The following is a 13,176-nucleotide window of genomic DNA, read 5'->3' on the forward strand; positions in this document are numbered from 1 at the left end:
TATTCTTTTGGTAGATAAAATTCTTAAATATGGCTTCCAATCCATCTAATAACAAGATTATAAAGCTTTGGACATTGGACATGTACACCATCTGAAGATTTGATTTTACACAATCTCAATACGCTAAATAACTATGTAGCTATACCAAATACTATTAAATATCAATCCAAAACGACAAAAATTTCAAAACACATGAAGAGATAGATGAGATTGGGTGTGAGAAACTGAAGGACTGAGTGAGAAACAATCAAAGAGTACTAGAAGCTCAGGGCGAAAAATTGGTGGCGGGCGATTTTTTTGCATGGTGATATTAGTGTGCGCACAGATCCCACAATAGCATCAAGACGAGGCCAGGTAACCACTTGGTCGTTTCAGCATCTCTGCTCTTCGATCTAATCTCCCGGCCATTGATGTCACTGTGAGAGTATTCAAAAGTGATTCTCTGTTGAATGTGGCTTAGGATTTTATGTACTGAAGGGATGACGTAAAAAACTGAGAGAGGAGAAGGAAACATAAAAGAAAACAGAGTGAGAAGTAGAAAAAATAGAGGCAAAGCAATTGATATTTGAGAGGGATGAAGAGGGGAAGAGAGGACGAGAAACAAATTCAGATGAGAAGAGATATAGGTAGGCCTGGCCAAGGCCGGTTCAGATTAGACCAGAACCAGCTGAATTTTTGACGGTTTGAAACAGTTTGGTTTTTTAACAGTTTTAGTCTGATTTTAATTCTGTTTTACAGCGGTTATGATTATAGTTTTTTTTTTCAATTCCGATAAATTTCAAAAAACAATATTATTTACAAGATATTCCTTTGATAATTAATTTACTTACAAGTAAAAAGAAAAAAAAAAGATAATTAATTTACCTATACATCAATAGTAAGTGACAATTTATTAAATAGTTTATTTTAAAAATTTTAAAATAAAATTGAAATTGAATCTAATTCTTAATTTAAATTGGTCGATTTTGATTTTAATTTTAGAAAAATAAACAAATAATCAGTCTCTAATATAATATTTCGGTCTGATTGAAAAATCAGAATCGATTGGTTGATATAATTTTAACCGGTTTGATTTTAATTCAATTTAGGGCCTGAACTGAATTGTGGCCGGTCTAGGTATAGGTTTCACATCACCTATATGCAGTGCCCTTAAATTTGATTCTGTTTTGTTTTTTTTTCCCGCAATGAAATTAAAAAAAGATTATTGAAGATATTTAAAAGTAATAATCAAAATTGGACTGATCAATGAAAAGGAAATCTAACTAAATCGATTTATTTATTATTATTTTTTTTTTCCATTTTAACCATAATACTTCCTCTTGTGTCGCCTCTATCCCATCCCTTTCTCCACCTTGCCTCTGCGCTTTATCCGTATCCTTCTCCCACTTTGTTTTCCATCATTGGTTGATTATTAACGTTTAGTTCTTACATTACTTCATTCTTACGCGATATTAGGTTGGAGATAATTTAATTAAAAAATTTCAAGTACTCTTAAAATTATATCTATTTGATTGAGATTTTTACTTAATTTATTACTTAATAGACGAAAAGTAAATTACAAGTTATTTTCTGAAAAATTTATTTTTCAAAAAGTAAACAATTTAAACCAAATAATGCTTTAGTTTGTTACTTGCGCGTCTCAATTTTTTTTTCGTACATTTTTAATTTTAAATAAAAAATTATCCAATACACTTGGTGCATCAGTTTAACTAATTAACAATTAATCTGGTGGTCCATGTTGCTTCTTCATTGTTTCGCGTTGCTTGTTTTCATTGTTGAACAATTTTCTGTTTATGTGTTGCAACAATGGTGGTGCTCTTCTTCGGGTTTCAGTTTGGTGTATATGACTTTGGCCACGATCGAAAGAGTACCTTATTTTTTCCGATGTGCAACCAACGACGACGATTGGAGGCTCAAAACGTCTGGCGGTACGGTTTCGTCTTTCTATCAGGTCAGGGTTGTCTCTTATGAATCTAGAGTTTGTGTCTTCTATCTTTTTTTCTGTATTGGGCAGCTTTATGTTTATGGGCCTCTTCTTGAACTTTGTGACTCTTTTTAATGAATTTTATCTTTGAAAAAACAGAAAATTCTGAATAGTTTGTGGGATGGCGGCCGCCGTGAAAACGTGGACAAAATCCGATGGTAATGAGAGTCGCTATTAGAAAAGCAAATCTTTTAAGTAATAAGATCTTCTCCTAATTTAGCCTTTGAAAAAACTATGAAATACTACAACCGACAAATTAAGCGTCAGTATTAACCTTACAAAAGCTTACTCAAAAATTGAAAAAATAAATAAATTCAATGGAATGTTCAATTATTTTCAGACACGTGGAGCATGTTGCAGCCACAAATAAAGAATGAAATAAAAGAAAGCAAATCAATGGACTTACTTGCAAAGAACAAAAAGTGGAAATTGGAAATGATAAAAGGATGATGAAAAATAATGGGAATGTAAAATGACAAAAGGCTGTTGTCATTATTCTAGAGAAAAATTTATTTTAAAATTACTTTTAATATTTTTTAAATAGTTAAAATTAATAGAAAAATTTTTAATGGGCTTTTTAAAATTATAGAAATTAATTAATTTTTTTATACTATAACAATTAAATAGAATTTTTTTTATATTTTTAATTTAAGACAGAAATTAAACTTTTACCTATTAATTTTTTTTAATATAGAGTTAATTATTTTGATAATGAAAATAAGGTGGGATGAGTTTAGAGACATTTGGATTTGGATTGGATCAATCATATATAGTTTAGATTTTTAAGTTAATTTCTAAGTATTTTCTGATTTTTTTTTTCATAGGAAAGAAATACTCTTATGGAATTGCAAAAAGATTGTTATGAAAATATAAAAAGGCTTTTGAAAAAACATAGAAAGGAGAAATTTTATGATATACGTATTGTATAATTATTATTATGCTATTAATGAGTCGAACAGCGAAATTGATACCGATATAAATAGAAAAATTTTACGATATAATTATTATATACACAATTATCATTATACTATTAATAATATCGAGCAGTCAAATTTATATAAAAGAATTTAATGCTTTAATATATGAAAAGAAAAAATTTTACTATACAATTATTATATATAACTATTAATTATGATATAAATTTCATATAAATTTCACTATAATATTATATGGTTGTATATAAAATGATTTTTCCTCGACAATCGGATTATATTCAAGTTTTGGTCTTCTAGTTGATGCCATAGCCTCAACATAGAGTAATTATAGAAACACCTGAGGTTTAGGTTTTGTCTAGGTGTTGGTATTTGTGGGTGGATTTGATCATATTTCCTGTTTATGGATAGAGATCCTTCAAGTACATGTCAATTTCAATTCTAGCACCAACCGAGCAAAATAGACGAAACAACAATTTCAATCACTCAATAATGATATAGCTAGCTAGGCCTTCTATAAGCTTCTAGTTAAGTCTACATGGTGATATCTTTTCTAGTACAACTTTGTAATAAATCAATATTCTTTCATAATTAATGGTTTTTAAGTTGTGGCAATTTGTCAGCTTTTGTTTTTTCTTGATTAATTTGGTTTTGTAATCATGATTTGTGATATATACTACCTTTTTTTTCTCATAATATGAAAGATACAATAAGTTGAGAGACAAGTAAGTTGCCAAAATATGTTGTATATATTTTTAGATTTTGATAATTTAAGATCTAAAAAAAGGTAAAGTTTTAATATGTGTGAGTGAATTTAGTCTGAATGATTCACGCCTTTCTCTTTTACTCTTTTTTTCCTTATTCTCTAGTAATGTATAACCACCATCCTTCTTTTATTTCTTTTATCCTTATTCACCGCCACCCCTACCTATAGTGCCACATATTGCTATTATATAGGACTGTACATACGTACTCCTTTTTTCTTTATCATCAGACAGCTATTTAATTCTCCTCCGATACTTATGCTGATAGGGTCATGGTGTAGCTGAGACCTTTCTCTATTGACCCATCACATCAAGTGAGCTGAATACTTTTCTGATGAAATTGAGCCCCGATGAGTCTGGCTTGCTCGATATAGTCTGAATTATACGCTAATGGACCAGTTTGCATAGAGAGTTCTAATGGATTTTGAGTCTAATTTTTCTATAAAGATTCGACTATGGTCCGAGTGTCAGTGACTCAGCGCTCATTAGATTTTAACCAATAAAAATATACTCTAATTAATTCTTCTCCGATACTTATGCTGATAGGGTCATGGTATAGCTGAGACCTTTCCCTATTGACCCATCACATCAAGTGAGCTGAATACTTTTTTGATGAGATTGAGCCCCGATGAGTCTGGCCTGCTCGATATAGTCTGAATTATACGCTAATGGACCAGTTTGCATAGAGAGTTCTAATGGATTTTGAGTCTAATTTTTCTATAAAGATTCGACTATGGTCCGAGTGTCAGTGACTCAGCGCTCATTAGATTTTAACCAATAAGAATATACTCTAAAATATGAAAAATATTAGAGGGAAAACTTGTCAGAAACCTTAGGTTTTGTTATTATATCATAAATATTACGTTATTTAGAATTATGACAGTGATCATATAAATTTATTTTCTATTAATTGGATGTATATATTTGAATATATGTGCAAGAATTTTCCTTTTTATTCAATAATTTCATAACCACTCCCCAATAAATCAAAAAGTTCCATGATTGAATAATGGAAAACCTAAGAGCTGATTGCTTAGTTTGTACAGGTCAGAAGATCAATACTTTGCAATTTTCCCACATGCATATCCTGTTTGGAAGCCTGGAAAATGCTAATATTTGTAGGACAACTTTAAAATAAAGTATATGAAAAGGTTGAAATCTTACATTTATTAGCTGTGATTTGAATTATGATTTTGATAAGGGTAACTACCATTTATATGTATTTTTTTAATATTGAAAAATTATTTAAATATTAATAATTAGGTTTTAGGTTTGCACAGTACAGATAAGTTCATCAAGCAAAACCATCATCACTCATCAGCCACCATAATGACAACATTGTAATCCAATATTATAATCTTGTTAATGATTTATGGAATCAAAATATAATATTATTTTCTTGGATAACTTAAATTAATAATGCCTTTTTTTCCCTTTTTCTATATTAAATATTTTTGAAATTTGTTTTTAATAATTTTTAATTAATATTTTTATTATAATATTTTTATGTACTGCTTTTTTAAAGAAAAATTGGAGAATTTAAATTTTTATTTTATTTTTTAAGCAAAAGGGTTCTTGATCCTGCAAAGCAAAGAAACAGCTGAGCTGATATCTGCCTTAATTTCTTTCCAATAAAATTTAGCCAGAAAGGTTGGGTTGAATGGAAGGAAGTGATCTACCTCATTGACATATACAAGACATAAAATAAAATAAAATAAAATAATTTGTGGTTGCAATTAAATTAGAAATTATTATTTAATAGAAAGAAAGGGAGAAAAAAAATTATAAGCAATTAATGGAACCCTAAAATTCATAATTCAAATATGAAATTTACTTTTTTTTTCAAAATAATATTGATGACTGCACACAGTTGAAGACTTTAAACTTAGAAGATGTTCAAGGTTGAAAGTAAGGTTTTTAATCTTGACTCAAATTATTAAATTGACGAAATACAAAATATGATATTTAATCAACTTAAATAAAATTCAAATTCTAGATAATAATTAAATATTAATTATTTAATATGTTAAAAAATAACATTATGTTATAATTGGTAATTTAATGTATTTTTTTATTCTTTTAGAAAATGGCTCAATTATATGAACTAAACTCCTTTGATATTTTTTTTTATTTTTTCACGATTTCTTTGAAATACTAAATAATTTTTTAAATTAAAACACAAATTTTATTGCGTGATAGTAGTCTAATTACCGACTAAAGGTAAAATTATGTTTTAGTAGGGGTGAGCATTCGGTGGGTTCGGTTTAAAATCGAATCGAATCGAATAAACTGAAAATTAAAATTTTAGTGTTTATAAAAACCAAACCGAACCGATTTTTTTTCTGATCAAAACTGAACCGAATTGAAATAATTAAAATTTTTAAAATTAAAAATCAAACCAAACCGAAATATATAAAAAATCAAACCAAAATTTTAAATCGGTTCAATTCAATCGATTTTTTCAATTTGAACCAAAAACTGATCACCCCATTGATAAGCCAATAATGATCTATGTAGGCATTTTAGTTATTAAAATTTTTTAAATATATAATAATTATAATTTTAGGAAACTATTTCTATATATATTTAATTATTATTAATTTATTATTTTACTATATAATAATTTTAGACCGTTGCTTTGCTTTGCTTGGCTTCGCTAGTAAGTAGTATCTCTTTTGGTCCTTAAAAATGACCGTTGTATAGTATAAGCTTAAGTTATTGCAAACCACTCTTTCAAAAATTAATTTTTTTTTTTAAAATTAAAATCGAGAATTGAAGAATTAGAATACAGAATTTTCATATTTATTAAGATATATTTACGGTGAGATTAAATATGTGAGCGTAACCTTTTATAGATATATAAATTTAGTTTTAGAAAATATTTTTTAATATTTAATAGAATTTAATATTTTTAAAGTAGGTATAATTAAAAAAAAAATAATAAATTATTTTAGAAGAGCCGTTGCAAGCTAATTGTGGGGTCATTCAAGCAAAGTGATAAAACAAAAAATTAAAAAGGTATTTGGTCGGTTAATTAAAATTTTAAGTTAATGATGTCACAAAAAGAAATGCATACTCTGTTAATCATTGTTAAACCAAATACTTTCCTTCCTCTCTCCCATAAATACCCCCACTCTGTACATCTCTTCACCACACATTCTCCACTCTCTCTCTCTCTCAGCTCAGCAGCAAATCAAGAAAAGCTTTGTAATTCTCCCATGGCGAAGGACGTTGAAGTTGCAGAGAATCCCGGCGAGTTCTCAGGCAAGGACTACCATGACCCACCACCTGCACCGCTGATCGATGTGGAGGAGCTTGGTAAATGGTCTTTTTACAGAGCTCTTATTGCAGAGTTCATAGCCACACTTCTCTTTCTTTATATCACAGTATTGACTGTGATTGGCTACAAGAGCCAAACTGATCCTGCTAAGAACTCTGATGCCTGTGGTGGTGTTGGTATTCTTGGTATTGCTTGGGCTTTTGGTGGTATGATCTTTATTCTCGTTTACTGCACTGCTGGTATCTCTGGTACGTTTCTTCTTCTTTTTCTTTCTTTCTTTGTTTGGTTCCCAAGAAAGCTTTTTCCCATGAACACTTGTTCTTGGTATACACAGGAGGACACATAAACCCAGCTGTGACCTTTGGGCTGTTCTTGGCCCGGAAAGTGTCGCTGATCAGGGCCCTTTTGTACATGGTGGCTCAGTGCTTGGGTGCAATCTGTGGGTGTGGTTTAGTGAAGGCTTTTCAAAAGGCTTATTACAACAGGTATGGAGGTGGGGCCAATGAACTGTCATCTGGGTACAGTAAGGGAACTGGATTGGGTGCTGAGATTATTGGTACTTTTGTTCTTGTCTACACTGTTTTTGCTGCCACTGATCCTAAAAGAAATGCAAGAGACTCCCATGTTCCTGTAAGTATCTGACTCTCTCATCACTACATCAAATTAAGCTTTTAGTGACAGAAATTTTAGAGAAGTGATAAAATTTCACTACTAAAATTTTATTTTGTTGGGATATGGGTCATTTTCTTGCTGACTTGGCTGGTTTTTCTCATCTCAAAATCTTGATTTCTGGGATCTTTGCTTGCTCCACACTACTGCTATTACATTTTTCTAATACGAATTTTGTTAGGTTTTTGATTTGGACAGCAAGCACAAGTCACTATTTTCTTTTCTTTTTTTTAAAAAAAAAACCCATCATTTATGAAGTGCATATTAATTTTATATTTTTTTTTTCCAATATATTTAAGGTATTGGCACCTCTCCCCATTGGATTTGCTGTGTTCATGGTTCACTTGGCCACTATTCCAATTACTGGCACTGGCATCAACCCTGCAAGGAGTTTTGGAGCTGCTGTTATTTACAATAAAGACAAGGCCTGGGATGATCAAGTACAAAATCAACCAATTTTCACATTTATTTTTTTTTAAATCAAAATTATGCTTCTTATCATATAATTAAGAAAAAATAATGATTTATTTTATTATTATATTTTTTTACAGTGGATCTTCTGGGTTGGACCTTTCATTGGAGCTGCAATTGCTGCTTTCTACCACCAATACATTCTTAGAGCAGCAGCCATTAAAGCTCTAGGATCCTTCAGGAGCAATGCTTAATTAATTAAGTTTTTTTTTTATTTAATTTTATTTGATGAAATTTGAAGAAAGAGGGTGATGATGCTTAAGAAGAATAACAATGGAGGAGGATGAGTGGTGAAGTTTGTGTCTTTTTAAGGGGTCCTTTCAGTAATTTCTTTCTCATTCCCTTTCAAGGGATTTTAGGAAGAAATTTGGAAAAGCCCTTGGAATTGTAAATAATAAGGATTAATGGTCAAGGGTGTCTTTTCAATCCTTGTTGTTTTAATTATGTCACTGATGTCTATCCTTTGATCCTTATCTTATGTTTATGTTTATGGTTTTTTTTAATCTTTTATCTTTTGGGTGTACTTGTTTAAGCATAATTAGTAATTTGAGTTTTGTTTTTTTTCTCCCTCTTTCTTTATTATCATCATGATTTTATACTTTCAAGATTAAAGATTACCCACCGAAGAGTATATTAAAATTGATGTGAATTATTTATCAGAGATAAAATATGATAATACGAGTCTTTTATTTTTTAATTAGAAATTTTAAATTTAAATTTCGAATATAGAGTAACGTTTAAAATTTAAGAAAGAAATGTTTTTATCTCTTAATGGGTCGGTCAGACAGAAATCTTAATTAGTTAAATTAATAAATTTTATATTTTAAATGATTTATATAAAAAAAAATTAATAACAATTAGTGTTGGATGTGATAATAAAACCCATTATACTCTTAAAAAAATTATAGATTCGATATGTCAAAGATAAATATTGTTAGAAAAGACACGATTCTCGAATTCTGTAAATTGCAAAATAAATACTATTTAATATTCAAATGAAAATTTTGGTTTATGAAAATATAATTTTCAAGATATTAAAGCCCAAAAGACAATTTTAAGTATTGTTATTTACATATTGCATGGATTGTTAATTCATTGATTTATGGAAAAGAGAGAAATGCTCAAATGCTTGCTTAATCAAGCATCTAAGCCTACATAAAAGTATTTTTCTCTAGTGAGTAGTAGTGGTTTTTATTGCCAAACCCAATAATTAAAATTTGAAGCAAGACTTCTCTGGTGAGTAGCTAGCCTTGACTCTAAAGGAATTGTGTCCCCTAGACAGGTGTTGTCAATTATTAAGAGATAAGAGATGAGGCCAATTTAGATAAAATAAGCATATCATGACAAAATTAGGTGGCTAATCTTTTTTAAAAGATTAGGATAACTTCCTTTCTTTATTCTCCAACTTTCTTCTTGTTTCTCTTGTTGCGACCAGCGAAGATATTCCATCGATTTAATTTAAAATTAAATTAAGTTAAATAAATTAAAAATTAAAATTTTAGTATTTATAAAAATCGAATCGATTTGAATTAAAAATTAAATTAAATTGAATTAATCTGATTCAGTTCGATTTAATTCAATTTAATTGATTTAAATTTTTAATAAATTTTTTATTTTTTATACTTTATTTTTAATATTTTAAAATTTAATTGAAATGTTTTAATATTAATATGATATAATATCTCTATATTATTAAAAATAATATACTATTATCACTAATCGATTTAATTCGATTTTTTCAATTTTTTTTATCAAAATCAAATCGAATCGAAATAACTGAAATTTTTAAAATTAATAATTAAACCAAACTAAAATAAATAAAAAATTAAATTAAAATTTTAAATTAATTCAATTCCATTGATTTTTTCTTTGGAATCGAATATTGATACTGCATAAGTGCTAAATAATTATGTTAAGCTTTTAAAAAACATTATAAAAAAGAATTCTATAATAATTAGAAATACCCTACTTTTGAAATGAAAATTAAAGAAAGAAGAATAATTTCTTCCTTTTTTTACTCTATGCTTTAAAGAAAACTCCTTTATATTATAATAAATGGAAGGAAAAGATTAAAAAAATATAATTATTATTTTATTTTTCTCTTATTATTATTATTATAGGACAAGTTTCACCACCTCATAAGACTTCCCAAGCCTCAAAGTTGTGATATTTTTATTAAAAAAAATAGTGTTGATCTAAGCATTCTTATCCTCAACTTTATTAAATAATTACAAAATGACTATTTATCAATGCCCATAAACTATTATTAATTGTACTAGAAAATGACAACCCAAAATAAAAAATAAAATAATAAAAAAGATGATGTGGGGGTGGCATTTGTGGTGGTGGTTCATGGAAAATTATCATGGTGGCTTTGATTCCTTAGAGTAGCTGTTGATTAGGGATTGTTTAACAACAACAAAAAAAGTAATGGGAGAATTACTATGAGATACCTTACTTTTAAAAAATTTACTAATTATGTTAATCAACTTATTTTAGGCTTAGTTAGAGGGGTTAAATAATATAGAAAAAATTGGATGTATGGTGAATATTTAGTCGGTTCGGTTCAAAATCAAATCGAACTGAATAAATTAAAATTTGAAATTTTAGTATTTATAAAAATAAAATCAAATCGATTTTGATTAGAAATTGAATCAAATTGAACCGATCTTATTTAATTCGATTCGATTCGATTTGATCGGTTTGGATTTTTAATAAATTTTTTATTTTTTTATACTTTTTTAATATTTTAATATTTAATTGAAATATTTTAACTTTGATATGATCTAATCTCTCTATATTATTAAAAATAATATACTATTATCACTAATCGGTTTGATTTGATTTTTTTTATTAAAATCAAATCGAATAAAAAAAACTGAAATTTTTAAAATTAAAAACTGAATCGAACTGAAATGAATAAAAAATCAAACCGACTTTTCAAATTAATTCGGTTCGATCAATTTTTTCGATTTGAACAGAATACGGCTCACACCTAGTTGATTGTTATAAAATAGAAAAATTTACTATTTAATCTTTATATTATAAAAAAATTTCATTAATTGATCCTTTGTTTAATATATTAAAAAAGTCTATTAATTAGTTTTTCGTTGATTTTATTCCTTAAGTATTATAAAAAAGTTTAAAATATCTTTGATATATATGGACGTATTAGTATAAATTTTTATAAACTTTGAAAAATCAATTAGTGAGTTTTTTCAAAATACATTGTAAAACACTTAATAATTAGAATTAACATAGAAAATAATTAGTAAATTTTCAAAATGTTATGGATTTAATATTTTAATGTATTTTTTAAAATTAAAAAATTAATTAAAATTTTTTATAATATAAAAATTAAATAGTGATTTTTTAAATAAAATATAGAAATATTCTAATTGAGTAATTTGAAAATAATGATGAATTAATAAATTTTTTAAAAATGTAGGTAGTTAATGGTAATTTACTTTAAAAAAGTGAAAATATGTTAGGTGAATAAACCTTTGAGATTCCTTCCTTTTTCTAAAAGTGGATGCTTCTCTTCTCTTTCCTATATTATTAGTTAGGGTTTTATAGTTTAGGTTATATTGTCCTTTAGTTTATGAATTTGTGGTTGTATTTGCAAACCCAAGTAGATGAAGAGATGATGCACATTTTGGGTTTAAATTATAGGGAGACTGAGTTTGTTTCTATTTGGACTTGTATATATTAGAGCTTCTTATATTTGATTCACCATGTTTTTGGGTAATGAGATCATCAACTTCATACATATTGTTAGGGGTGAGCATTCGCTCGGTTCGGTTTAAAATCAAACCGAATCGAATAAACTGAAAACCGAAATTTTAGTATTTATAAAAACTGAACCGAATCGATTTTGGTCAGAAACCGAATTGAACTGAACCGGTCTGATTCGGTTTGATTCGGTTCGGTTTGATCGGTTTTGATTTTTAATAATTTTTTAATTTTTTTACACTTTATTTTTAATATTTTAATCTTAATATGATTTAATTTTTTTATATTATTGAAAAAACATATTATTATCACTAATCAATTCGGTTTGGTTTTTTCGGTTTTTTTCTGATCAAAATCGAATCGAATCGAAATAACTAAAATTTCTGAAATTAAAAACTGAATCGAACCGAAATATATAAAAAACCGAACTAAATTTTCAAATTAATTCGATTCGATCAATTTTTTCGGTTTGAACCGAATACTGCTCAGCCCTACATATTGTTTTATTCCTTATCACATGGGGAGGCTACCAGGCAATTACAATTATAATTCTAATATTTATTTGGTAAATATATATGTAATGGAAAAATAAAAGTTTAATTTTAATTTATTAGTTAGTTTATTAATTTAAAAAATTTATTAAAACATTTTTGAAATATTAAAAAATTTACTTATTAATTTTTTATTAATTTTAAATTACAGTTTAATTTTATAGTATAAATAAAATTTATTAGTTGATTTTTTAATTTTATAAAAATTAAATTAATTAATTTTTTATTTTAAATTTTTTTAGTATGTAATGTCTAAAATTAACAAGGAATTATTTAGTAGATTTTTAAATATTTCAGAAATATTTTAATATCTTTTTTAAAATTAAAGAATTAATCAATTTAAAAGATTAAATAATAATTTTCTCATTATATATACACGAGAAGAGAGACTGGGCAGATAAGTTTTAAATACTATTTTATAGATAAAGGGGTTTTAATTTAAAAAAAAAAAAAGATAAAGGGGTTTGATTTTTAAAATTCTTACTTTTATTTGTATATTTTTTAATTTTTAGATAAACAGTTTAATATTAATCGAAGAGAAACTCTAAATACACATGTAGAGAAGAGGCTTGTCCCAAAACCAAAACATTTGTTGGGAATCAAAATATTATTTTGTTAAAAGAATATTATTTAATTTTTGAATAAAATTATAAGAATGATTAAATTGAACCCTTAATCAATTATTAATTTTAGAAATTAATTACTTTTTTAAAAAAAATAAAAATTAAAGAAGTAAATCTGAGACTCAGATACTATTGATTAACTTTTAAACTTTGTTTTGAAACCAAAATTA

At 27.0% G+C, this 13,176-nt stretch overlaps 1 protein-coding gene across 1 annotated transcript; it reads left to right on the forward strand.

The window, feature by feature from the left end:
• Nucleotides 1-6,817: 6,817 nt before the first annotated feature.
• Nucleotides 6,818-8,526, forward strand: LOC110614044 (aquaporin PIP2-1). The gene is made up of 4 exons (XM_021755494.2): nucleotides 6,818-7,208; nucleotides 7,295-7,590; nucleotides 7,929-8,069; nucleotides 8,181-8,526. The coding sequence occupies exons 1-4, from the start codon at nucleotides 6,899-6,901 to the stop codon at nucleotides 8,292-8,294; spliced, it is 861 nt and encodes a 286-aa protein (XP_021611186.1). The 5' UTR covers nucleotides 6,818-6,898; the 3' UTR covers nucleotides 8,295-8,526.
• The last annotated feature ends 4,650 nt before the right edge of the window (nucleotides 8,527-13,176 follow it).

Source organism: Manihot esculenta, chromosome 4 (assembly GCF_001659605.2).
Source record: "Manihot esculenta cultivar AM560-2 chromosome 4, M.esculenta_v8, whole genome shotgun sequence".
Taxonomy (NCBI): Eukaryota; Viridiplantae; Streptophyta; class Magnoliopsida; order Malpighiales; family Euphorbiaceae; genus Manihot; species Manihot esculenta.